Below are 26,638 nucleotides of genomic sequence, written 5' to 3'. Positions count from 1 at the left end.
TAATTTGAAACTTTTGTAAGCACCTGGGAAAACAATTTAACTGCAATCTGGACATTCTTTCACAATTAAGTAAAGACATTATTGTCCTCAGAAACGTTTTCAACAAGGGTTTCAATGAAAACAGTTTCTCATTTAAAAAAAATTATTTAGCCAGAAGACTCTGTTTCATAGTAATCACAGGTGTGGCTTTTTAGCTGGATTACTTAGCAATAATTCTGCAGAGTACTAAACATACCTGGTAGGGAAGTACTGTGAGTTCCTATCACATAATAATCAAAGACACTTCTCCTCTAAGAAGTAAAAACATCAGCCTCACACTATATCACTTGAAAAACAGGAAGAAGGCAAATATTTCAACCCAGTCTCTGTACTTATTTATTTTTCGCCAAAAGCCACATCTAAATCCCACCGCACTAAAGAGTCAGTCAAAATTGCAGGATTAAACAAGTGTGAGGTCGCAGATCAGCTTTCTCAGTCCTTCATCTCTTTAGTCCCTACCCCCTTTGGTAATATGTGCAGCAAGACCAAAAGCTGACCAGCGCCAATGAGCATACAGTTTCATCACTGATGGGGAGCACCACTGAGATGTACAGTCCCCCCAAAAAAAACTGCTTTCAAGGTAATTTCTTCCTGCAGAAGCCCTATCACAGCAGGGATTTGATTACTAGCAGTAGTCTTTTAAAGAATGATTATCCTCACTGCCAAGCTACAGCCAACAACTCTGGTTCATAAAAATAAAGATAACACCATCTTACATTGGCTGCTATGCTAAGGAACTGATTGTGCCCTCTGGGGCATCTCAACAAGTAAAACAATAAAAATTTTTTAAAATGCCTGCACCCAGCAGTGGCTCCCTTAAAGCTATAAGACCTTCTTTCATCAGCTATAATCAATAAGCCTAAAGCCCTGGAGTGCTTCTATCAGGGAGTGACATCAAGGATTTCAAAGCAGAACCAGAACCAATAAGGCGAGAAGATGCAACGCAGCTAAGCACATAGACCTGCAGAAGCGCAATGCACATACATTAGCCATATTGACGGTCAAAAGAAAATAATGTTTTTCATTCCTCCAGAGCTTTAGAAAGTGTCTAAAATTTCCTTTTATTTCTAAAGAATTCACACACTTTGTTCCTAAAAATTAGATTTTATTGTTATTCAAGTATACCTTCCTGCATATTTTGGAGGGTGTTTTTTTAAACCTAGAAAGCAAGTTATAGCCATTAACTTAGATGGTTTAAGGTGAATGCTGCTCAGTTGTTGAGGAGACTCTCTCTACATTACTGTCAAATGACTCAAGTCATCTAAAGGGACAGCAAAGAAAAGGTGCCTTTTTATAACTCAACCTATGTTACTGGGGATGGTACATTTGAAACTGTAAGTGACCACCTGTTTTCTTATTAGCTTAACACCATTGCTTCTTGTTTAAAAGTTTTACAAAAGGGTCCAAACTGAAAGACCCTTCAATGGTCTTACCTTCTTAGAATAAAATCCAAATACCTTAACATGGTTTTCAAGGCTAGAGGTGGTAGGTAGTAGTACAGCCGTAGGCAAACTACGGCCCGCGGGCCAGATCGGCCCGTTTGAAATGAATAAAACTAAAAAAAAAAAAAAAAAAAAAAAGACCGTACCCTTTTATGTAATGATGTTTACTTTGAATTTATATTAGTTCACACAAACACTCCATCCATGCTTTTGTTCCGGCCCTCCGGTCCAGTTTAAGAACCCATTGTGGCCCTCGAGTCAAAAAGTTTGCCCACCCCTGTAGTAGTAGCAGCAGCAACAGCAACAGCAACATCGGTAACAACATCTATCATTGCAAGCACCCTGCTAAGCATCTTCCATTTGGTAACTCATCTAATCCTCACAACTACTCTATGAGGCATATACTTTTGCAGATGAAACAAGAAGAAGAAAATAGTGATTTAACTAAAATACGTGATCTTTGGCACCTTGATGCACATTCATATCCCTAAACTTTACTGCCCCCCTGCATGGGTTAAAATCTCTCTATTTCTGGAAACTCATTGCATGCCACACTCCTGGTCACCCACTGTATTCCAGCTACATGGACCTTCTTTCTGGGCCTCAAACATGCCAATGTCTTTCCCCATGTTGGTTCTTCAGTCCGCAAGCCAACGCTCTATCCACTGAGCCAAACCGGTTAGGGCTGGTTCTTTATACATATCCATGCTCCTGTCTAAAATGCTCTCCTCATTCTTAGAGCAATTTACTCATTCTTTGTGTCTCAGTTTAAATGCCACTTCATAAGTGTTGTCATCTTGACTAACCCATCTAAAATAAACTCCTTCTCCCTTTTATTTTTCTACTCAAGCATCTTTATTACCTTCTTAGCATGTACCACAATTTGAAATTTTGCTTTTTTATTGTTCTCTGGTTTATGGTTTTCCTTTATTACTAGACTAGAGACTGCATATGCCTGAGACCACTGTACTCTTGGGGCCTCGAATATGACTGGCACAAAGTAGGCACTCAATAAATGATTACGTGCTGAGTGAATAAATTAATTAACAGTCATTAGGTATGTTTTAAAATGTGTGCTTTAATTCTGAGGACTGGTGGTACTGTACTTTCTTGGCCACTCACTGACGATGCACACAGGAACAGTTGTAATGGATGGTTTGGAAGAGAGTTATTGAATTATCTGGTCTTGGAAGTATTCAATTACAGAGGTGATGACTACTTAGTATGGTGGTTGTAGAAGGGATACAATATGAATGGACAGAGACACATAAATCTGAGTAATTTGAAACCTTAAAAATGATTCTACTTTTTCAAGGCCAGTTGTCAAATCTCTCCTTGACCATCATCACTTGTGGTTCCTCCCAAAGCAACTTAGTCCAAACCATCAGGAAGTTTTATTGGAAAGCTCCTCCCTTCCCTAAGCTGGAAACGGCCACCCTGACTGACACTTGCGATCATTTGTCTTCATTCTGCCTGCTGCAACCATGAAGAATCCATAGACTACACAAATAACTTTGTTCCCATACACAAATAACTGTTCCTGTTAAAGTACCCAGGATGGAACACAATGCCGCTGGAGAATAAATAGTTGAGAGTAAGGCAAAAATAGCATGTCTTCCTTTAGTGATTCTGCACTTTTTTTTCAAGCAGCCATAAGTCCTTTATTGAATAAAACAGGATAAAAATAAAATAAAAACTAAAAATGTTCATGTATTTGTGTACAGGAATCACATCTCCTGGTTGACCCATAAAATACTTATAGACAATCCCTACATCTTTCCACAAATGCTTCCACATTCACTTCCAAGGGAATGTTTTTTCCATCAATTCCCCATTAAACATCTTTGGTTAAGTTAGTGGTCTCAACTGTGGGTGACTAGGTCCCCCAGGAGACAGTAGGCAGTGTCTGAAGACATTTTCCGTTGTTCTAACTGGTAGAAGCCCAGATGCTGCTAAACAACCGCTAATGCACAGGACAACCTGTTCCAACACCCCCAGGTACAAGACAAAGAATTATTGGACCCAAAATGTCAGTAATTCCAAGGTGAGAAACACATTTAGCCCAGTAATTCTCAATGGTGGTGGTACTGCCCCCTTGTGGGCACTTTGGAAATTTGCAAGGTGCTCTTTGGTTATGAGTTCCCACAATCCACAGAATATCAGACATTAGAGGATCCTTCCACAATACACGTAGCTTTCAAATCTCTCACTGGCCATTCACGCAGCAGAAGTTTGTATATAATTCTCTAAGCCTAGAACCTACATCCATTTTATATATAAACAAAATATTTATTTTTGTGTGGTCTTAAATTATATTAAGTTTATTATAATGCAACTACATGTAAATTAAGGGAAGTAGATACCTTATTTTGTAAGAAACTTTACAGAGAGTGTTCACCAATTTGGAAAATTGAGTTACTTGACAGAAACACCACTAGTGGCATCAGCGTGACCAACACATCAATGTATGTTTTCAGTTGCTATTTAAAATGGTTCTAGGAGGAGGTGCAAGCACTTTACATCCTCAGTTCAACCTGTTGTGTAGTCCTTTTCCTGTGGTCATCTCCAACTTAGACAATCCAAGCACATATTATTTGATAATACATTATTTCCTCTTCTTTTTGTTTATATTATCATTAGGATACTATGTACATAAATACACAATAATTACGTGTGCAGATGGTTTCCATTTCAGGATAGTCAGAGCATTAGGAAATATTTGATATGACAGGAGAGCATAGGGTATACATGGATTATAACTCACTGCTCTTGCCCATCATAGCCTTTTGAGAACTTGATTCTGTTTTCTAATATACTAGAGGCCCAACATATGAAATCGTGCGTGGGTATGGTCCCTAGGCCTAGCCTGCAATCAAGGTCATCTTCCCCGGCTGCCAGCAGCCGGCCCTGCCCCCCACATCCACCCACCCTGGTTCCCCTTTGCCAATTGGAGCCTGTAGGCCGGGGGGAGGGACCTAGAGGTTGGCCATTCTTGCCCACTCACCAGCCGCACCCCCTCCGTGGATCGCCCTCTGTATGGGGGGGGGCGACAGGCAGGGCGGGGGCCTTGGCCTGGCACTGCCCACATCCCCCGCCACCCACCCCGGTTCCCCATTCGCCAACAGCGAAGGGAGCAAGAGGTCAGCGATTCTGCCTGCTTGCCAGTCCCGCCCCCGCCACCACCCACCCCAGTTCCCCGTTCTAGGGACCCTACCCATGCGTGAATTTCATGCACCAGGCCTCTAGCATAAAATACAGGCAGTCCTCATGTTACATTGGACTCAACATACATACGTCGTTTTGTGGTTGCATCGCCATCTCCCATTTATTTATAAAAAAAAAAAATTCGTCATTTTGACGTATATACATATGTGCTTTATGTTTTTTTATTATTTATTTACCACAAGTAAAGGTCAGGAATTGTTATCTTTCTTTTAAATTTTATTTTACTGTTTCACTTCATCACTGCTGTTATGTGCTCCATGTGAGTGACGTAGGTGCTTATGTAGGTGGGTTCCAACTTACAGCGAAAATCGAGTTACATCATGCCGTAGGAATGGGTCTTCGACATAATCCGAGGACCTACTATAATGTCCACTAAAAAATAGTCTATGTCTAAATATAACTGTGCAGTTTTAAAATATATAATTTTAATTGATTGAAACATTTAGAGCTTTTCTAAATTAGTTTGTACTTTGACATTATTTGGATAAATGCGCCCCCAAAATTGTCCATATTGTAATACCCCTATTTGATGTTCATTCCACTTGTTCCTTGTAACCCTAAAGGAACAATTTACAGAAATTATAGGGAAGTTAAGTGTTAAAATTACAACATAAAAGTTTCTTTCACCCTAAAATTACAGATAAGGAAACTATAATCTTCAGAAATGAAAATCACTAGTTGTCTCTCATTTTAAGCTCAATTTTGCTTCCCCGTAAATCTTTATAAAACTCATACCATGGAAAAAAGAGAACTAATACCACCAAAGCTCTATGACATTTTGTGGAGCCACAAGGGTCTAATACTTTCATTTGAACTATCAATAAACACCTTATCATTTGATAAATAAAAAAGGTGTGGGAGGAGGAAAGGGCAGTTAGAAACAGCAGTTTGGAAAAGCTTCTATAAAATCTTTATCATATCCTTACTTAGATATGTCCTCCACCCCTCACCTCATCCAAAACCGCTTTCCAGAGGGCTCAGCAGACTTCAGAAGTCACAGCTTTATATCTTGGGTTTGAAGAAAGATTTTAAAAAACACACACAGAGACAGTATGGTGTACAGACATGAACACTGCTCCACCCCCATTGGGGTCTATGTGGAACCTGTGACTGTGACCTTGTTTGGAAATAGGGTCTTCACAAGATGTGATCAAGATGAGGTCATCCTAGCCTGGCTGGTGTGGCTCAGTGGATTGAGTGCTGTCCCGTGTACCAAGAAGTCACTGGTTTGATGCCTGGTCAGGGCCCACACTGGGGTTGTGGGCTTGATTCCCAGGAGGGAGATACACAGGAGGCAGCTGATTGACGATGCTTCTGCCTCATCAATGTTTCCATCTCTCCTTTCCTCTCTCTCTAAAACCAATAAAAAAATAATATTTAAAAATAAGGTCATTCTAGGTGAGGGTGGAACCTAAATTCAATGACTTTGTTCCTATAAGAAGAGGGAAGTTTTGACACAGACACACACATAGGGAGGAGAGCTATGTGATTGGAGGCAGAGGTTGCAGTGATGCACCTGCAAGCCAAGGAACACTAAAGATTTCAGGCAACCACCGGAAGCTAGGAAGAGACAAGGAAAAATCCTCCCCTAGAGTCTTCAGAGAGAGCACGCACTGCTGACATCTTGAATTCAAGCTTCTAGTCTCCAGAACATGGCTCTGTTGCTTGAAGCCATGCTGTTTGTGGTAACTTGTCATAGAAGCCCTGGGAGATGAATACATTTGGTCGCCTTCCTTAAGGATACATCCAGTACAAGGGTGGTACATTTCTCCAGGATGGTCTGGCAACCTTCCTGTTACCACACTTGCCAAATCTATTAAGTCTGAATCTTTGGGAGTAGAGCTTAGGAATCTTCATTATAACACAGAGTTCCCATGAGATGTTTACAAGCACTGCAGTTTTGGGATCGTTTTTTAATTTTTTATTTATTGACTTGAGAGAGAGGGAGAGATTTGTTGTTCCCCTTATTTGTGCATTCATTGTTTGATTCCTATATGAGCCCTGACCAAGGATGGAACACCCAACCTTGGGTGACGATCTAACCAACTGAACTACCCAGCAGTTTAAGAAGCACTAGGCATTTGAATGATCTAAGGTCCCCCCCCACTCCCTAGCCAGTATCTTCATATTTGTCCCTATGCGCCTGTTGTGATTATAATTTAATATACTGTTAGGGTTCTATAACCAGATGGTCCTGGGCCAGCCAGCTTCTGAATAAGTCACTTCATGTGTTTGGAATGAGTCTCCTCACCTATGCAAAACACATGGAATAGGTCCTGCTTGGAGGCACCATGAGAAAACATGGGATTGTAGGGAAGAGCAATAAGACATTCCAATAAGTACCTTGCACACATTGAGCTCTTACCAAAGCTGAATTTGTATTTCTTACTTTCCCATTGTAGCTGGACTAAAGTTCTTTCTGGATCACATTGATCATTTCAGGACACATTGACTTTTTCTCCAGAATACTAGCATGGAAACTATAAAAGCAATGGCTGTCATTGACTTATGCTTATGATAGATCTTTTGCATAACATCAGTTAGTTTTAGGTGGGCCTTTTTATTCATGTTTTACTGTTAGGAAACTGAGGTTCAAAGAGGTTAGCAACATGACTAAAATATGAGACATTAAACCCAAGCCTCTGCTATTAGCATTTTCAATATACAGCTGTGAGCACCTGTTGTCTAGAAGGGGAAAAATACCAGAATGTTTCCTCTAGCCTTTCCTAGATGATAAGTTTATCTTATAATGTAACCCATGCTACTATATCAATAACACACTAGCTTGCATTAGTGTGTCTGACTGTACTTTATATGCACGGAAACTTATTTTGAGTGGGGGGGAAAAGGGGAAGGAGGAAGGAGCCAGAGAAAACCACTGGTTAAGCCTTGGCTATTCAATGATCTGAAGACCAGCAACATCAGCATCATGTGAGAGCTCATTACAAATACAGAATCTCAGGCCCCTCTCCGGACCTGTTGATTCAGAATCTGCAATTAATAAGATTGCCTAGGTCCGTGGTGGGCAAACTGCGGCTCGCGAGCCACATGAGGCTCTTTGGCCCCTTGAGTGTGGCTCTTCCACAAAATACTGACTTTTGCGCATGGGCCACAAAGTTTCAATTGCACTGCGTGCCTGCAAGCGATATTTTGTGGAAGAGCCACACTCGAGGGGCCAAAGAGCCGCATGTGGCTCGCGAGCCACAGTTTGCCAAAAACTGGCCTAGGTGATCCATCTACTATGTAGTTTGGGAAGCCCTGAGTTTATTCTGCTCAGAGAGCAGATGGCTGCAGAGGAGGTCTTAACAAATCTAATACATAAGTTTCTAATATGAAGAGGTAGTGAGGGAGAGAGGGGTGAAATTTATAGAAAGGAAGCCATGACTATACCATGAATGAAAAATAAAGACAGGAAAAGTAGGTCCTAAATATGGCCAATGTCAAAGTGTCATTTGTGATTCATGAAATAACTCTGAAAACAGAGTCAGGCCACTTCAGTGAACAGAATTAGAACCAGGTATGGAGTTAGAAATATGAGAAAAATATGTATTATATATTTAGTGAATGAAGTCAGAATCAATAAATAAGAACAATGAGAGTTAACATTTATGAAATGACTGTATGAGGCACCATTCTAAATGTTACATATGTGAGCTCATTTAACCTCAACAACCTTACGAGGTTTTTAACAATTGAAGCAACGGATGCTTTGATGTATTTTTACATGATAGCGGCAGGCTAGTAAGAACAGAAACTTGCTATAGGTTGCCCAAAAACTTCCTAAGTCTTCTCACATCTTTGATTGACTAACAGACCAAACTGCCTTGGGAGAAATAAATTCTGTGATAGTATTTGTCCAATTGAAAAGCCCAAATACAGTAAAACCAGTCTCTAAATTGCAAATGGGCACTGAGAATACGTAAATGTGTAAACTTGATGTCAATGTGGGGAGACAGACACAGACAGGGAAAGTCCAGTGAAAGCACGTTCCCCTCCCCCCTGCAGGCTTGTAAGTTGTCTATGGCGCCGTTAAACACATACAAAAAGCTTCCACCCAAATCACTAGGCCCACAACTCCACCAGGCCTGAAAAGTCATGACCTCCTCATTACAGAGGACTGAACACTAAATAGACAATGAGAAGAGGAACAGAAACGCTTTGGGAAAACAAGGCTTCCAGCTTAAAGGAATATGACAACGGTAACCCCTGGCCATGGAGATGTTCCAGCTGTGCAGAGCCTCCATTCTGAGCGGCTCTACCTGGGCCTCTCGTGTCTCTCCCTGAGCTTGGCGTAGCCGGTCTGCTAATGCTCCTGCCTTCCTATTGGCCACTATGGGCAGGTCGTGGCAGGGTTTCATAAGCCCAGGGCCTCTTAGAAAACAGCTCTCCTGAGCAACGTATACAAATGGTCTTCTAGAGCTGGTTGGGATGCTAGCCTGGGTAACAGTACATTTCGTGTCTTTTGCTCTGCAACAATCATAGTGTACATTTTATATATTTTTAAAAACATGGAAACTCCACTTAACCATCTCATTTGCATCTGTCCCATTGTTCCAAGTTACAAATGTCTAGTTTACTTCATTTCGGGCATCAGTGAAGATATTCATAGTAGACTTAAGATGGGCAAATAAGAGACATGGATTGTCACTAATAAGCTTCCTGTCATTAGCAAATGACAATCGCTCTGAACCTTAAGATTTTTGTTTGATTCTTTGTCATTAGTGTTTTTTTTAACTCAAAGAAGATGAACAAAGATATCTCCTAAAATCCTTCCTAGGTATAAGGCTTTATGATTTGCTTATACCGGAACTAGTATAACCTTCCATTGTTATACACTTGCTAGCACTTTTATTGATTGTTTTTATTTTATCTTTGCAGATATGTTGACCAGTCACTCTTTATTTATTTACTGAATTTATTGAGATGATATCTATATATAGAAAAGCCTAAGCGACCTTTATGATTAAACAATCAGAACGACTGGAATGACTGGTCGACCAATCGCTATGACCACCAGGGGGCAGACACTCAACACAGAAGAAGCTGCCCCCTGGTGGTCGGTGCGCTCCCAGTCAACCTCCTGTGGCCGGCCAACCTCCCATGGTCCCTTCCCCCCAGCCAGTCCCTCCCCCAGGCCAGCTGGCCAACCTTCTGCGGTCCTCCCTCTCTCCTCTCACTGGCCTGCCCCAATCAGGACTGGGTGAGACAGCCCCTATTGGCCCTAATCGCCAGCCAGGCCTAGGAACCCCACTTGTGTACAAATTTGTGCACTGGGCGTCTAGTTGGTTAATAAAACCACACAGGTTTCAAGTGTACAACTGAAGAACACATCATCTGCATACTGCATCTTCTGATCACCACCCAAAGTCAAGTCTCTTTCCACCACCATTTATTCTCCCTTTGGCTTCTTCCACCTCGCCTTAATCCCTTTTCCCCTAGCAATCACAATACTGTTGTCTGTGTCTGTTTTGTTGTTCTTGTTGTTTGTGGGTTTGTTTGTTGTTGTTTTTTTGCTTAATCCATTCACCTTTGTCACTCAGCCACCCAAACCTTTTCCCCTCTGACAGCTGTCAATCTGTTCTCTGTCTCTATGAGTCTGTTTCTATTTTGTTTGTCAGTTTATTTTGTTCATTAGATTCAACATATAAGTGAAATTATATGATATCTGTCTTTCTCTGACTGGCTTATTTTACTTAGCATAATACTTCCCAGGTCAATCCATGCTGTTTCAAATGTAAGATTTACTTTCATTTTTATGGACGTGTAATATTCCATTGTGTAGATGTACCCCAGCTTTTTTATTCACTCATCTACTGATGGACATTTGTGCTGCTTCCAAATCTTGGCTATTGTAAATAACGCTGCAATGAACAGAGGGGTGCATATATTCTTCCGAATCAGTGTTTCTGGTTTCTTTGGATATATTCCCAGAAGTCAAATTGCTGAGACATAAGGCAGTTCCATTTTTTATTATTTGAGGAAACTCCATAGTGTTTTCCACAGTGGCTGCACCAATCCGCATCCCCTTTTCTCCATATCATTGTCAATACTTGTTGTTTATTGATTTATTGATGATAGCCATTCTGACAGATGTGATATCTCATTATGGTTTTAAATTTACATTTCTCTAATGGTTAGTGACACTGAGTATCTTGTCTATTGGCCATCTAAACGTCCTCTTTGAAGAATTGTTTATTCAGTTCCTTTGCCCATTTTTATTTGGATTTATTTTTGGAAGGGGTGTTTAGTTGTACAAGTTCTTCCTCTTATTCCACAAATTTGTATGGAGTATGCCCTCCATGTAAAGCCTTATGGGAAGGAATTATCATTATTCCTATTTTATAGATATGGAAACTAAAGCTCAGAAAGATGAAATAATTCATCTAAAATCACACAGCCAGTATATGCAGGAGGAGCCAGAGTTCAACCCCAGGTCTGTGACTCTAAAGACTATTATTTTAATCATTATAACACATTCTCTATAAAACTAGGCTAAAATTTCTGAGATTATTCTTTCTACTCTCTGTTTCATTTTTTTGGCTTCTACTTCATGATTGATTACCTTTAATGACTGAATTCTGGTCCCAGAGAATGTTTGCAAAGTTACTTTTTAGTAAATCTAGTGTAATACCATCACAATGATTTAAAAAAGAAAGAAAACTCTACTAGAGGTTAGCATCCTATAAAAAGAAAGCTCCACTGAGTAGTTCAATACCATATAAGTCCAAATCGTTCCACTAGTCTTTAAAAAAAAAAAAAAAAGCAGCTGAGAAACTTGGAATTTGGTATTTTCCCAAGTGGGAGCAAGTTCCTCTGAATCCTTAAAGTATCAAAAATTCATTTTGATGAAAGAAAAACAAATCAATGTGATTCTTAAAGAAAAACTTTAATTACTTGAGAGCATTATATATAAACAATTTTACCCTTACTTCCAAAATCACATTGTAGGAATTCAAGAGTTTTATTCAACTTAAAAATATATATATAATCAAGCCAAAAGCATAATATGGACTTTCTAAATATGAAAAACAAAGTGCCTATAAACATTGCTTCAAAAAGTATTCTCATGAGCCCTAGCCCATTTGGCTCAGTGGATAGAGTGTCGGCCTGTGGACTGAAAGGTTCAGTTCCAGTCAAGGGCACATTCCTGGGTTGTGGACTCAATCAGCAGTTGTGGGTGTGCAAGAGGCAGCCGAGCAATGATTGTCTTTCATCATAGATGTTTCTATCTCTCTCTCCCTCTCCCTTCCTGTCTGAGATATATATATATATATATATATATATATATATATATATATATATATATATATATTAAAAGAATTTAATAAAAAGTGTTCTCATGAAAGCAACTCAAGTATAAAAAAGATAGAAATAAGAACCTTCCACATGTTACTGCTATGGTAACATGTTTGATTTTTTTAAATTCTGCCTTTAATATAGAAAATTAACTTTGTCAATGCCACCAGCATACTTTTATTTTTAACAGAAAGGACTAGAGGTTATTTCTCTCATAGAGTGTTTGCATAATCATGTAAACTAAAAAGGTCATGTAGAAAATGAGCAATTCAATGTTGGGAATTTATCCCATATATAAATGAAAAACTATGAGAAAATGTGTACAAGGATATTAGTTGCAGTGCTGTTTATGCTTACAAAAAACAAATAATATCTATATTAATAAGCTGAAGTACATAAATACTATGGGATAGTATGTGGCTATTAGAAAGATCAATATGGACTGGTCTGGAAACAATCCTGGGAGCTATTATTAAACAAACAACCAAAAAAAAAAAAAAACCCAGCAGAATGCTAAAGAGTATTGTGGAATGATTCTCTTTCAATTTAAAAAACAACAATCGGAAAACTCCAAGAGGGCAGGGAAGTTCTCTCCATAAGAAGTTTTGCATAAATATACAGGAAGGTCAACATTAGCTGGAGGACAAGTGGGAAAAGACTGGGAGGAAAAGATGATTAAATGGTGCATATATTTTCATTGTCTGGCAACCAGCAGGCATCACTTTGGCCATTAAAACAATCAAGGAAGTAGCTATAGCCCAAGGAAAGATTAAAATTTGAGATGCAGTACCTGCTCTTAAGCATCAAAAAGTATGTCGATTTTAATATGATGAGTAGAGATGGCAAAACCACACACAAGAGAACTTTCCCCCCGATTTCTTTACTATCAAGAAACCCAGAGAGTGCACAGCCTGCCTGACTTTGTGTAGACACCCTGGATCATAATACCTGGAGCCCAAGGATAAGGCTATATAACCAGAAGATTTAAAGACAGGATACCTCCAGTCCTGCCTCCAGACTTCAGGGATTTGTCTTGATAACCAGAAAGATCAGAGAAAACAAAAGATACTGCCACTTATCTCCTGCTTCACCATGTCTAACAGAAACTAGATTTTTCTTTTTTGGTCCTGCGTACAGCAGAAAGCACAGCCTACATTCGATTTACCCTAGATCCTGTCTCACAGTTATAGACTGGATAACTTTTCTTTTTCCTAATCTAGCAAAAATATAAATCAATGGCCCCTAAAGCATTTTTTAGATATTGCCAGCTTCAAATAAATATATCAGAGTTCCAAAACACTTCTTACAAAGGCAATTTCATTCTCATCTAGTGGCCAAATGTGCTTGCTCTGTGTTAACTTTTCTCCATGTACAGTCGTGATGTTTATCTAGGCACCATCTAACAATATCTGAGCAAAGAGACCGATTAAAGAGGCCAACTGATCGCATTAATTCAGAAAGGACTTCTTTTTACCCACAGTACAACTTCGTTCTTGGCATTGACCCTTGGTTACTGGGACAAACAAAAATAAGAACATTTCTCCTCAATGTTAAATCACAAATGATGCCATCAGCAAGACTGCTTCACTTACGGTCCCCAGGGGTTTCACATGAGAGAGGTCACAGACTGAATGAAATAGCCTTTTCCAAGAAGACTGAATGGCACTTTCCAAGGGAATATTGATTCAAAAACATAAGGTCCATGAGATCTGACCCACAATTTATACCCTACAATTGTTAAAAGGCAGTTGATATTTACAGCATCCCATAAAACACTTTGTTTTGCTTTCAAAAGTATTTAGATATAAATAATCATATTAACTACATTATTTTTTTTTAATTTCTAAGAAGAATTTCAGACTAACTATAACTGGCCATGTTAAACTTCACTCAATTATATTCTAGAATCACAGGACTATCAAGAAGATCAAATAACCTATTAGAAGCTATTAGAAGTTTCTTCTAATAGCTGATCTAATTTTTTCCAGTAACAATTGACTTTTCATTTTTATGTGGGGAGGAGGAGTGAGTAGGAAACCATTTCCATTATTACTCTCTGAACTCACACACATATTTCTTACTACTATTAATTTTCCACTATTTCTCTCAGCCAAGTATGAGTCCAGAGACTTCCTCACAGGGACTTTAGGAATTTCCCTCAGATTGAGACCCATGTTCAAAGACCCCACCATGCAAAGTGCACTGTTCATGTCTCTTTTCTTTAAGAACACTTCACTTTGGCTTTTTAAACACATTTCCCCAGATTACTACTAATTGGAAAAATAAAATGCCATACGTAATGGATGATACATTTTCCAAACGCTTGAATCCTAATATTAACAAAGATGTGTTTGAGAATAGATTTTAAAATTCAACTAAAGGCCATTTCAAACTATTAGTTGCACAATTGTTTAAATATTGTTCTCCTGCTGCCATCTTGTGGTAATTGTTGACATTTCCATCTCTCTCCCTCTCCTTTTCCCTCTGGCTCTCCCTTTCTCCCATCCTCTGCCTCTAACTCCCCTTAAACCCAATCTTTTCGAGGGTACCACAATATATTCAAAACTTAACAACTCCTCTTTTTAAGTAGATAGAGAGACGCCTTTCATTATGCCCTAAAAAAGGGGGGGATTGTTGCAAATTCCTCCAACTGACTATAAAATATTCCCTTCTCCCTTACATTTTTCTCATTTATACACACCATTCTTTTTTAAAAATATATATATTATTTTTTACAGAGAGGAAGGGAGAGGGATAGAGAGTTAGAAACATTGATGAGAGAGAAACATCGATCAGCTGCCTCCTGCACACCCCCTACTGGGTATATGCCCGCAACCAAAATACATGCCCTTGACCGGAATCGAACCTGGGACCCTGGAGTCCGCAGGCCAATGATCTATCCACTGAACCAAACCAGTTAGGGCGCAACAACACCACTCTTTTAATATTAAAAAAACAACTCTTTGTCATCATTTTGATTAATCTAGTATATCCCTTCAAGCAAAGGGAATGCAGATTACAGGAAAATATATTTGTATTTTATGAAAACTTTCCCTTTTCAACTTTTCCCAAATTGTATTTTCACAAAGCAAGAAAGAAAAATAAAAGCATCACGTATTTCTGGCTATAAAGTGCCATACTATCACCCTTCAGAGCCATGGGCACGGACTGTTGGGATCTGAGGAAGAACTGGGGAAGGATGAGACTCATGCTGGGAAAACAGAGCTCCCAGCAGCCACCAGCTGGATGGAGACCAGCCGCCCAGCAGCCCTTTATTATGTCCTGGCTGCCCTGTTCACCTCTGAGCCCCCTGTGGCATGGCAAAGGAATTCATAAATCTGGGAGGAAATCACATTTCTCTGATGACATATTAAAATGACGAACTCTTAGCCAGACTGATTTATCATCAGAGGAAGAGTATATTTCATAAACGCCACCATTTCCATCTAACTCTATGTCCCCACTCCACTCCTGGGGAGAAGTTCACAACCCTCCAAGGAGTCCTCGGAGGATAGATACAGAGAACTCAGTTCGCCAGAATCTTCCAAAACAGAGTAGAGGTGAGCAAGAAAACAAACAGGAAAACAATTCATTTCACTCCTTGTTGAAAATGAATTGAAAACAATCTTCTGTGTACCCATATCTGCGTACCCATATCTGCGTTACACACATCAGTACTTAGCTTTAGTCTAAGTAATAATCGCCACACCACATGGACCTAATGTAATTGTAACATATTTTCCTCCAACACCATTAAAATCCCTAACTGTTAATATAAATAAATTCACTTGTGTACCATCTAGACGCATCCCCGATGCCACTAGTAATATGAACATCACACTTTGGGAAATGCTGCTCTGCGGTATATCTAACAACCATTATTTATAAATATGTAGCTTTCAGGGACATGGGGTCAAGATGTTTGATTTTTTTTAGAACCACAGTTCAGACCAGAGGTTCTCAGGCATTCTTTCTGCAGTGACTCACAAGATGGATGATGTTCCCATGTGCAACACGCTCTTGTGAAAAGACAAGACCGCCTGTGGATTGTGTACAATTTCCTGCCATACATCTGTAATCCTACCAGTCCAGAAAGCCAATGGGAATGCAAGTGAAAAGCTATCCCTGGGGAGATGCCTGTGAATGCCCTCAACCTTATTTTCCTAAGAAACATATAATTCACAATTTTTTGTTTTTAAACTACCATTGACTCATTAGGACCTCACAACGAATCAAATACACACACTACGTGTCATGGCCTCACAGCTAAAATCTTCCAGAGTAAGACATGGGATATTGTATTGACTAGTTTAGAGTGACCTTATTCTCTGAGGGGTGATTAAATAGAATATGAACTGGTTTTACTCTCTAAAGGGTTCATTTTTAAAATCTCTGTTTGTTTTTAATACATTCTAGCTATGCATTGCCCTTACCCTTTTTCTCTGAAATTAGCATGTGCAAAGAGGAAAGTATGGAAAGCGCAGGCTTTTATTTGGTTGGAATTTTTACTGTAAATAGACCTGGTTTCTACCCAGGAGTTTACAACCTAAGACCTACAAAAATTTTCTATTTTGAGAAATTTCAGCGTAGGTAGCTAAGCTCCTTGGTGACGTGCAATGCATGAAATGAACATTATCCACACCAAGAGGGCAATGAGCGGCATCCAGAAAAATATTAACATTTACCCGAAGGCTTTAGATTTGCTCATTAGACAATCACTGTGTCATGTGGCTGAACAACAATATTTGTAAGAAGCAAACATACAAGTATTTTTAGGATCCCTATAAAGTTTATCAGCAGCATTTTGGCAGCATTAGAGGTCAGAATGCTCAAATGAAGGCACATCTGAGGATTCGAAACACATTCTGAAGCACTCTCTAAATTGCACTAGAAAAAAGGGACCATTTGAGAGAATAATTTAAGAATGCAGTAGTATAATCTTTACCGCAAGAAAAAACTTAATTATAGAAGATCTCTTATTGGATTTGCCTTAATAAACATTGCTAATATCAGCACATTGATGTTATCACCTTGCGTGCCAAAGTGCTCTCAATGTGTTCAAACACATAACAAATTCAATCTAAATCAACTCCCGGTATCAACATATTAACAATTTTGAACTAATTTCCAAGAATATGTCAACTCAACAGGCACTTAAAAAACATTAAGTACACAACTAGCACTCTGGACAAGACAAATTACAGAAAGTATTTTTAAGCCTTCTAGTCAATCAAAACTTTATACTGATTGCATTTAAAACTACACTATTTTCTAAGGTAGTATGAGTTTTTATTATATCATATTGCCATGTAAGAAATAATATGTAAATGTTTAAAAGAAAAGCAGCATAGTGAATACTGGCCTGAGGCCCTCCAATGATGTTTACTGAGTAGTGTAGAGTAAGGTTAAAAAAAAAGAATCTATTGTTTAAGAACAATAAGTAAGGTAGGGAGATTAGTTCTACTATCAGTCTTTATATATTAAAATAAATCTATTTTAAGATATACTTCTGGAAATATCAATTTTTCATTGAGCAAATGTTTTAAACTATTGTATATTTTCAATATGGACAATTAAGTAATTATTTTTCAAACTTTAGGAAATTTAAATTGTATAGCATCTGAGGCATCAAAAGACATGAAAGACTTTAAAAGGTTAAAGTAATATCTTGAGCAGGAACTGTGTTCGATGTTTGCGAGTGAAATTGATAGGGCAGGAGTTACAGATGTCAAGCCAGAACAGAAGAACACAGGGACCCAAAAGAGACACACAACAAAGCACATCCAAGAACAAATAAAAGGAGGTGAAAAACTTTCACTGGGTAAAAACAGAAGGTAGTATTTCAACCAGGAGCAACAAAGATTGGGTCTAGTGGTAGCACCCTGCTCTGAGAAGCAATATTGGATCGTGTGCCCCCATACCAAGCATAAGCACTTGACAAGCTTCAAGATGCCAGAGCCATTTTACAGTAATAGCCCAAGAAGTAAATCCTCCTTTCTCTAAGACAGTGGTTTGGACCAACCTGGAGGATTTCAGAATACTAACTACTATAAGAAGTATCAAACATAAAAATGAATATATGTGTGTGTATATCTGTATATACATATTTTTACATAGAGACACATGCATACACTTACACATTACTCATACAGAAAAGCATATACATATAGGTAAAGCCTCTTTTCCCTTCAGGAACTCCACAGCAGAGCACACCAACAAACCTAGACTCAAGGTCAGTATTTTTTTTGACAATTCCCAAAACCTCTGAGCTTTCACTTTTGTGAAACAGGATATGCTACCCCTGGTTTATCTCAGAGCTCACAGCAATTTCCAAGAGCTACAAGAATCCTAGATAACATAGGGCCCTGAACTCTGATAAGCAAATTCTCAATGGCAAATGAAAATAATTATTCATACTCAGAGTAATGATGAAATCACCTGAAAATCTTATCAACAGAAAGGGTTTTAATGCACTCTCGGCATCTCCTACACACCATGGTGAGAGGCGTTTAGCCACAAAGAGGGAAAACATATGACATCTTTTGTTTTTCCAGGTCTGTTAGAAATAGTTTCATGAGGGTCAGTCAAATTTCCAATGAGAACATGACTAAATATAAACGATCAACCTAAACTTTCAATCAATAATTCCAATAGAAGCAGAACTTCCGGTGTACTAGAATACATTTTTTTAAAACGCACATAATTCCAGAACCCAAACAAACCCCAAAGCAAAGTCCCTATGTCTTAAACAAGCTGTATAAACAGGTGATAAATTGAAGACATCAATTCACCAACTCTGGAACTGATGCAAACTTAGGAAACCTAAGTAATCTTCCCTTTTCTGAGATCCTTTAAAAGGCACTTCAGTAATTACTTGCTCAGTTTTGTCATCACTAACATCAGGGTACTACCCACCTCCTGTACAGCTTTCACTGAAAGTAGGGGTGACGTGCTTATACTCAGAACCCGTTATCTTCAAATTTCATGAGGCAAGACACAAGGCTTTCAAGAAGCCCTCCTCCCTAAAAATCCTCCCCTCTCTTCAGCCTGCCTCCCCGGAAACTCTTCTCATTCATATTATCTATCTAAGTATACTAAAGGAATGTCCTCCTCCGGAAGCTCTTGTTGAACATCACTATGTTAATCGAGAAATGATGACTTGGCTAACATGTTGATAGGCTGTCAGTTAGTAATAAATTGCTTTTGATGGTAGGATTGGTAGGCATGCAGGGATTAGCATCAGGGATCTGCAAGGCAACAGGCAAAGGGTAGAGTGAATGGTACCCAAAAGAGGCAGCCAAGATCATTTTTTTAAAATATATTTTATTGATTTTTTACAGAGAAGAAGGGAGAGGACAGAGAGTTAGAAACATCGATGAGAGAGAAACATTGATCAGCTGCCTCCTGCACACCCGCTACTGGGGATGTGCCCACAACCAAGGTACATGCCCTTGACCCGAATCGAACCTGGGACCCTTCAGTCCGCAGGCCAACACTCTATCCACTGAGCCAAACCAGTCAGGGCAGCCAAGATCATTTTTACAACTGCACTAGTCATCAGCTTTGCCTATGACCTGTCACTGAGCCGGAGAAGCTAGATTAGGAGGGAGGAAGATGGAAAGAGGTAGATGACCATTCCAAGAGCAGAACAGCCTGAGGAAATTCCAACCTGGCACAGCACACTCAAGGAATATATGATGGAAACATTGGTCACTTGTTCACAGTTTAGAGCTGGCTCTAAGACTTTTTTTAATCCTATTTTTACTTGGGGCAGGTTCATGTCTTCCTACAGAAAGGATTCACCAGTTACTGAGACTGAACTGGCCTAATTCCAAGCCTATGTAGTGTAGCAGTTTGGAACTTGGCCTCTAAAAAACTGCAAGATTTGGGTTTGAAACTTACAGCACCCGCTAGCTGTAAAATCTTAGGCAAGTGACAACTTCTTCAAGCCTCAGATTCCTCTTGTGAAAAGCATGTCATTCAGGCTCGTTGTGAGAAAATGATGAGAAAAATATTAAGGTAGGTAAAGAGCGTAGCCAAGATTAGCTATCTTTATTATTGTTGTCATTGCTATTTTAAAGCATTGTGTATTTTCTATATGAACAATTAATGAGCTGGGCCCAGAATTCAGCTGGTACCCACTCGTTTTATTGAAGTTACTTATATCAAAATTAGGCCAAGTCCTCTGATTTAGTCTGCAGGATAACCAGACCTGAATCAAATCAGAAATGCAAAAGGCAATGAGTTTTCTGGGGCATCCATCCCAAAGCATCTAGTCCCAGTGGAAGGAAGTTCAAGTTCAAAGTAATGAATTTACATCATCAAGAATCAAGGGATTTGTGACAAGAATAGCTCAAATAGCTTTGGAATACAATATATTATTCCTGTAACAGATTAATATTGATTCCAACCATTGCTCAAGGTAATTTAAAAACAACAACCATGTGCTAAGTGCACAACCAAAATAAGGAATTTAAGTGTATAAAAAAACTAAGGGTAAGAGTTAGGATATTAGGTAATTCTTAATTAGGAGTATATGCACGCAGGGCATCAAGAGTTCACAGAAAACCATGTAAAACATTTGGAGGTGTTTTTGCCAAAAAGTGATACATAAATTTTAAAATATCATCATCCTCCAAAATAACCTACAGTTTCCCATGACAATCAACTGATCCCTACTGGACATTTCTAAAGGGATTGAACATGAGCACTGCAATAAGTCGGATGTTTTCTTTTTAAACGTGATCATCATATTGTACACTTGATACTTATGCTGAGAGCTCAGATCTTCCCTTTCTTGGTATAATTTTCATCTAAGCATTTCTTAGATGCTTAGATCATTCTTAATGGAAATTATGCTTTTACCCTCTGTGGACACATGGAAACCTGGTTAATTGCACTGACTTGATTACAACAGTCGGTGAATTTTCCCATTTCTTTCCACAGCAATAAATGCTTACGATATTTTTGTCACCTAGTAGGTAATTGTTTTTTATTGTAATCATTTTCTAAAAGAGGGATTACAGGCAAAAATTATTTTATGATTCTGCCCATCAAATTCAATTCCTATACTCTCAAAAGATGTTTCTTTTCTTGTTAGTATATAAACTGGAAGTTCTAGTAAAGTTGGAAACAAACCTGTAGCATGAATAGCTATCACTCAAATCCTAGAGCAACTGTAATTGAACATTAGCTTTGCAATACAGCCGACTCTTTCAGACTGGGTAAGCTCATCAGAATGATATACCTTTTAACCAATGGTGCATGAGCTGATGGGGTAGCTACTCCCCAAATCTAAATATCCAAAAATTGAAAAAAAACCTTTATTTTAAAAGTATCTTGTTTGTTAACTGTTGTACCCTATAAACCCTTTTTAAATTTTTCTTTTCTTGACCAAAATAAGGGGTCTTGCCAATGATGATTGTTAGTACTGTCTCTTTAAGTGTTAGGATGAGTACCTAATTCCAATGGTTCCTATTGCCATGCATTATACCTGTCAAAATTATTTACACTCTACTGAGTCAGCTTTCTGAAAATACAGTCCATGCTTCCATTTGAAAGCATAAAACTAAGTGCTGAGTTAGAAAAAGTTTACCCTCTGTCCCAGGGCAAATCAGTGAGGAGAGGAAGTAAGGAACAGATTCAGGCTCCTTGCTTCAGACTCTGCCCATGATCCCTTCTTAGGGTGTTCTTAACCCCAACACAGAAACGATGGGGAGTGGGAGAAAGGAGTAGAAAAAGGGGGACTGGACCAAGTGCACATGGGAAAGATCAGCCATCTCCTCCCAGTACACACAAAATCTCCTCTCATTCCTAGAGAGAGTTCTTGTCAAGGACAATTGAAGTGTCTCTTTGAGAGTCAGCTCCTGAATGACAGTGGACTCTGGGAGGGTTTCCTCCTGTCCTCTCCAGACCGTGGTGAAATCTCTGTGCTGGGCAGGGGTGCCGGGTACTCTTTGAGGGGCACGGCCCAGACAGAGATCTGCAATTTCAAAAATGCGATAAAGCCCCAGCCGGGCAGCCCCGGGAGGCCAGCAGCTGCCGGTGACCGCTGATGAAGTGGCTTCTTAAGGAGGTGGGCAGATTGATTCCAGCTGCTGCGCGGGGCAGGGCAGTGGCCTAGGAATGCGCAGCCAGGCTGAGGGCTGGGGCAAAACGCTGCAGCAGCTTCCCGACCAAGGGCAAGGGCAAACAGCTCCGTTTGCAGTCTTGGCCTCAAGAAGGAAGAAATCCATTGTTCCATCTGGCAGGGAATTTCAAGACGGGCTGGCCCAGAAGGTGCCATGTGGACGGTGTCATCTTAGAAGTGGAGTGTCACTCAGGGAATCCGAAAGCTGCCCCCGAAGGCGTCTGTTCAGAAGGGGCCCACAGTTCCTAAGAGTTTCCGAGGCGAATCCTTTCTGTTTTCCTCCCGCACCCAGTCCCTGCTCCAGGCCCTCTCTTAATAGCTCTTAAAGGCTGCCCAACTTCCTCCCCACCCCACCCCCACACAACTACTGTAATCAATACGCAAGGGAAACAGACAAGAAAGGGGTGCATTGAAAGAGTGGGGGACACTGAGGGTCCTGGATTGGATGGAGACCCGACAACAGGACATGCTCTTTAGAAGTGCTGCCACTAAGTCGGACAGTTAAGGGGAGGGGACTAATTTAGGGGTCCCCTGAGCCCCAAACCCAGACACCAAGTGATCTAAGAAGAGGGAAGGGGTAAGAGGTAGGAGGGCATGAAGGCACGCCTAATGGAATATTCAATATCCTGCAGAATGCACTTTGGGCCATGCACTTCCAGAGACTAAAAGCCAGTAATGGGCTTTGGAGTCTGCACTTCCTCTCCCTAATGTCCAGAGGCGCTTTAATGCTGCAGCCAATCGATCAGCCTTCTCCGGTGAAGGCGGCGAGTGGAGTGCAAAAGCTTCCTACTTGTGGCCACAATCAGCCGGCCCCGTCTGCACACCACGAACAAGCGACAACATAACTTTGCATGGGCAGGTTTTGGCTCCTCAAGTTCCCCACAGGAGGAAAGGAAGGAGCCTGGAGGCGCCTGGAGAAATGCCACCCCACCCCCTTCACGCTATCTTTTCCAGGAGGAGACTCCAAAGGCAGGCAGACCAGGAAGGGGCCTTATCCACCTCACACCGGGCCGACCAGTAGCCCCAAGCCCGCTCAGGTGCAGGGTCACCTAGCCGCCTCCACACCCAGACCAGCCAAACCAAGGTGTGGTCCTTCGGAAAGCGACACAAAGCAAACGAACATCCAGAAAGTGGGGTTTCTTTGCAGTTTCTCGCTGACATCACAGATGCCTGGAAAGTGACCCTGTGAATAAACCCCCCCCCCCCATACCCCCCGCCTCCCGGAGGCCGAATCCCCGAAGCCCCCAGAAGTCACTGCCCCGCCTTTGCGCCCTCCCCCTCGGGCTTGGGCTCTGGGGACGTGCAGTCCCTAAACTGAACCCCACCCTGTCCATTCGGTCGCCCCTCCCCAGGCGGCTCCAGCAGCCCCACTGAGCATGCCCCACGGCCTGGGTCTCGGGTCGCCACGGGGGAAGCTGTCCCGGCCCCAGGATGGGCAGGGGCAGGTCCCAGGGTGGGTGCCCCACCGGGGCGCGCCAAGGAAAGACAGCCCGACAGCAGCCGGGCGCAGAGGGACCGCGTTCGGGGCGCGGAAAAACTTTCCGTGGTCCTCCTCCCCACCCCCACCCCCACCCCCACCCTCACGCCGCGTCTCCCGGAGGAGCTCGCCTTTCCCAGCCCAGCCGAGACCAGCTCGGCACGTGATGGGCAGGAATAAAAATAAACACTTCCCATTCCCGGCCGCGGGGCCACCCCCACTCGGGGCGCAGGAGCGCAGCCCGGTGCGGACCAGCCCCCGCCGCTGCAGCCGGCCCCCGGCCCCGGAGCCTCCACCCGGGACGGCCTCCGGGCCCCCCACCCCGGAGCGGTGGCCTCCGCTCCGGCCGCCGCGCCCTGCGCCTACCTCTCGGATTTGGTGAACTTCCGGAAAGCCTGTCGGAGGTCGTGGAAGGACCTGTAGGTCTGAGGCTCCGCCGAGATGCCCTGCGCCCGGGTGGTCCGCGGGCCAATGTGGGTGGAGGGCACGGGCAGCACCGACTGGCATTTGTGGAGCTTCCTCTTGAGCTCCTGAATTTCCTCCTCCTTCTCTGACAGCCGCTTCTCCAGCTCCTTGATCCGCTCCTCCTTGAGCATGAGAATCTTGGCAAAGTCTTCCTCCAGCTCGCTCATGTTTCCCCCTCCCCGGAGCCCCCTGCACAAAACTTTTTCCTGGGGCGGTCGCGGTGGCTGCGCCGACGGCCAGGCGAGGCGAGCGCGGAGCGAGGGAGTGAATGGGCGCTGAGTACTCGCGCGCAGCCCAGCGCTGCCCCTACAGCCGCGCCAGGAGCCGCTGTCTTCGATCCACTTCTGCTGAATGGACTGAAAGCCCCGCACCGAGGGGAGGATGAGAAGTCTAAACGAGAGGGCGAGGAGAGGCAGAGTGCTAATCCCCAGCCTCCCCGGGGAATCGGTGATTATCTTTCATTGAGAAACCAATTAGAGCTGCCCTTCCTCCCCGGAGACCCCCTCCCTCGTCCCGCTTCCCAATCACTCCGTGAGAACACCACGCGCCACCCCACCGAGAGCCTGGTTTCTGGCTGGGAGGGCTGGACCAGAGAGCCTGATCTCACCCCATCACACAATAATCACTCCATGCTATATGGTACCAAAGGAAGGGGTGGGGTGGGGTGGGGGTAGGGGGAGAGCTTTATGCCACTTGATCCTTGAAATAGCAACAATTACCATGTGATCTGACAGATGACGCAGCGCTTGTAACTGGAGCCTAAAGACTGTGTGTGTGTGTGTGTGTGTGTGTGTGTGTGTGTTCATAAATATTAAACTGCCTTTAGACAATAACCTGCATAAATCTATCTTTGCTTTCACCTTTTTCTCCACTTCTGCGTTGGATGATAAGGGAGGGTGTGTGTGTGCATGTGTTTCTTACTGTGAAGTCCTGTGGCTATGACCCCAACTAATAAGAATGACAGGGCAATAGCAGTTCCAGGTTTTTTTCAGCCCAAAATTTTACTGGAAATAGTGAACTAAGATTGTTGGTGGGGAAGTTGGATGAATATACATATGGTCATGAGCCAAATGTTTACAAGAAAAGAGAAAGGCCATGCGCTAGTTGTAAGTTTCTTAGAATCTGGATTTTATTTTATCTGCTGCAGTTAAAAGTTGTATATAGAGCATCCCAATTACATCACAGCATCGCCATGGCTGTGAAGTGCTGGCTCCAGTGCTAAATGCTGGCTCACTCTACCAGCTCCGGGTTTGGGGGGTGGGGGGGGAAGGGAGTTGCTTCTGTAATCCAGATTTCTCCCTCACTTGTGCATCTGTCACCTCACCCTATATCCTAGTAATGAGGTGTTTCTATTCATTTGAGCCTATTTGCTAATTCCCACACTTTCTATTTTTCATATGAGTATGTCATAGGGAGCGTTTTTCATAATGTAAGTCAGCGTTTAAGAGTTTGGCATGTGGGAGGAGCATTTCTTCTTCAGGTCATGATCAACAAATTAGTACTTTTTTAAGAAAAAAAAATAGATCCAAACTAAGATACCAAATGACTCTCTCTAAAATAGTAACTTTTCTTAAAAAGACAGATCAATGTATGATCACTGGCTACTTATAAAAAAAATCTTTCTACCTTGTCTGAAACACCTCAGTAGAGTAAAAGCAGGTTTGTAAATAAATTCCAAATATATATTTTATTCTGGGGATTTATTACTTACTGTTAGTTTTACTCCTCTGGTTATTTTAAATTAAAAACATTTCAAACCACATCTGAATTTCTTCATCGCACCAGATGCTGAAGACTGGCTTTGTGTACGGGCCAATTGAGAAAGGGCTCCTGTCTTGTTGATAGTTACTATTCTGTTGCTTCTATCTATGAACAATATAACCTGCTTTAATCTTTTTAGGAATACTCAAACGAATTGACATTCTAAAATAATACATTAGGAAAACACTTTCATCACATTCAATAATCTAGGCATAGGTTCAACTTTATTTATGGAGGAGATATAAATAGATTTTAAATGATGTTTAGACAGGTTTTTTTCCAAGTCTTACGCTGTCTTAAATGAAGATATTATTCAAGTATGTTTCTCATGCTTATTAAAAAAGAAATGTTTAGAGCAGTATTTCACACACGGATATCAAAACCCTAAATTTATCCATATCTTCCAAAATTAATCTTTTTTTTAATAAGTCCGTTTTGGCTTCAGTAATGTTAACAACTATGACAGTAAATCTTGTCCATTGGCTTAAGAAATAAAGTACAAGAAACACTTGAGAAAAGATGGCTTGGTAGGAGAATAAACCTTGAAGTATTTAAACTCATAGCATTTTAGAGCGGAAAGAAACTTTGAAGATGATCTAACCCAACATGCTTATACTATAAAGGAGAAAAAATGAGATACTGAAAGGTAAAGTCCAAGGTCACCCAAGGGCAGAATCCAAGGTTGCCATACAGGGTATTTTCCCTACCATGTGGCTCCTAGACAGAAACCTGAAAATCTAGGAATTCTAAGATTCTGACAATCTAGCATTCCAAGGAGTGACTTTACCTCCTTGTATGTTGATT

The 26,638-nt window shown here is 41.2% G+C and overlaps 1 protein-coding gene across 1 annotated transcript in view; it reads right to left on the bottom strand.

Moving 5' to 3' along the window:
* PRKG1 (protein kinase cGMP-dependent 1) overlaps positions 1–24,293 on the bottom strand; it is a 1,083,951-nt gene extending 1,059,658 nt beyond the window's left edge. Inside the window, exon 1 of the mRNA XM_070432782.1 lies at positions 23,975–24,293. Coding sequence (XP_070288883.1) covers positions 23,975–24,240 — 266 coding nt within the window. The 5' untranslated portion in view covers positions 24,241–24,293. The remainder of the gene's footprint in view (positions 1–23,974) is intronic.
* Between the last annotated feature and the right edge of the window lie 2,345 nt (positions 24,294–26,638).

The sequence above is a fragment of the Myotis yumanensis genome, unplaced genomic scaffold (genome assembly GCF_028538775.1).
Source record: "Myotis yumanensis isolate MYYU_CA2020_CCGP unplaced genomic scaffold, mMyoYum1.0.hap1 SCAF_13, whole genome shotgun sequence".
NCBI lineage: Eukaryota > Metazoa > Chordata > Mammalia > Chiroptera > Vespertilionidae > Myotis > Myotis yumanensis.
Note: the sequence above shows the minus strand (reverse complement) of the source record. Positions and strands in the feature narration are given on the sequence as shown.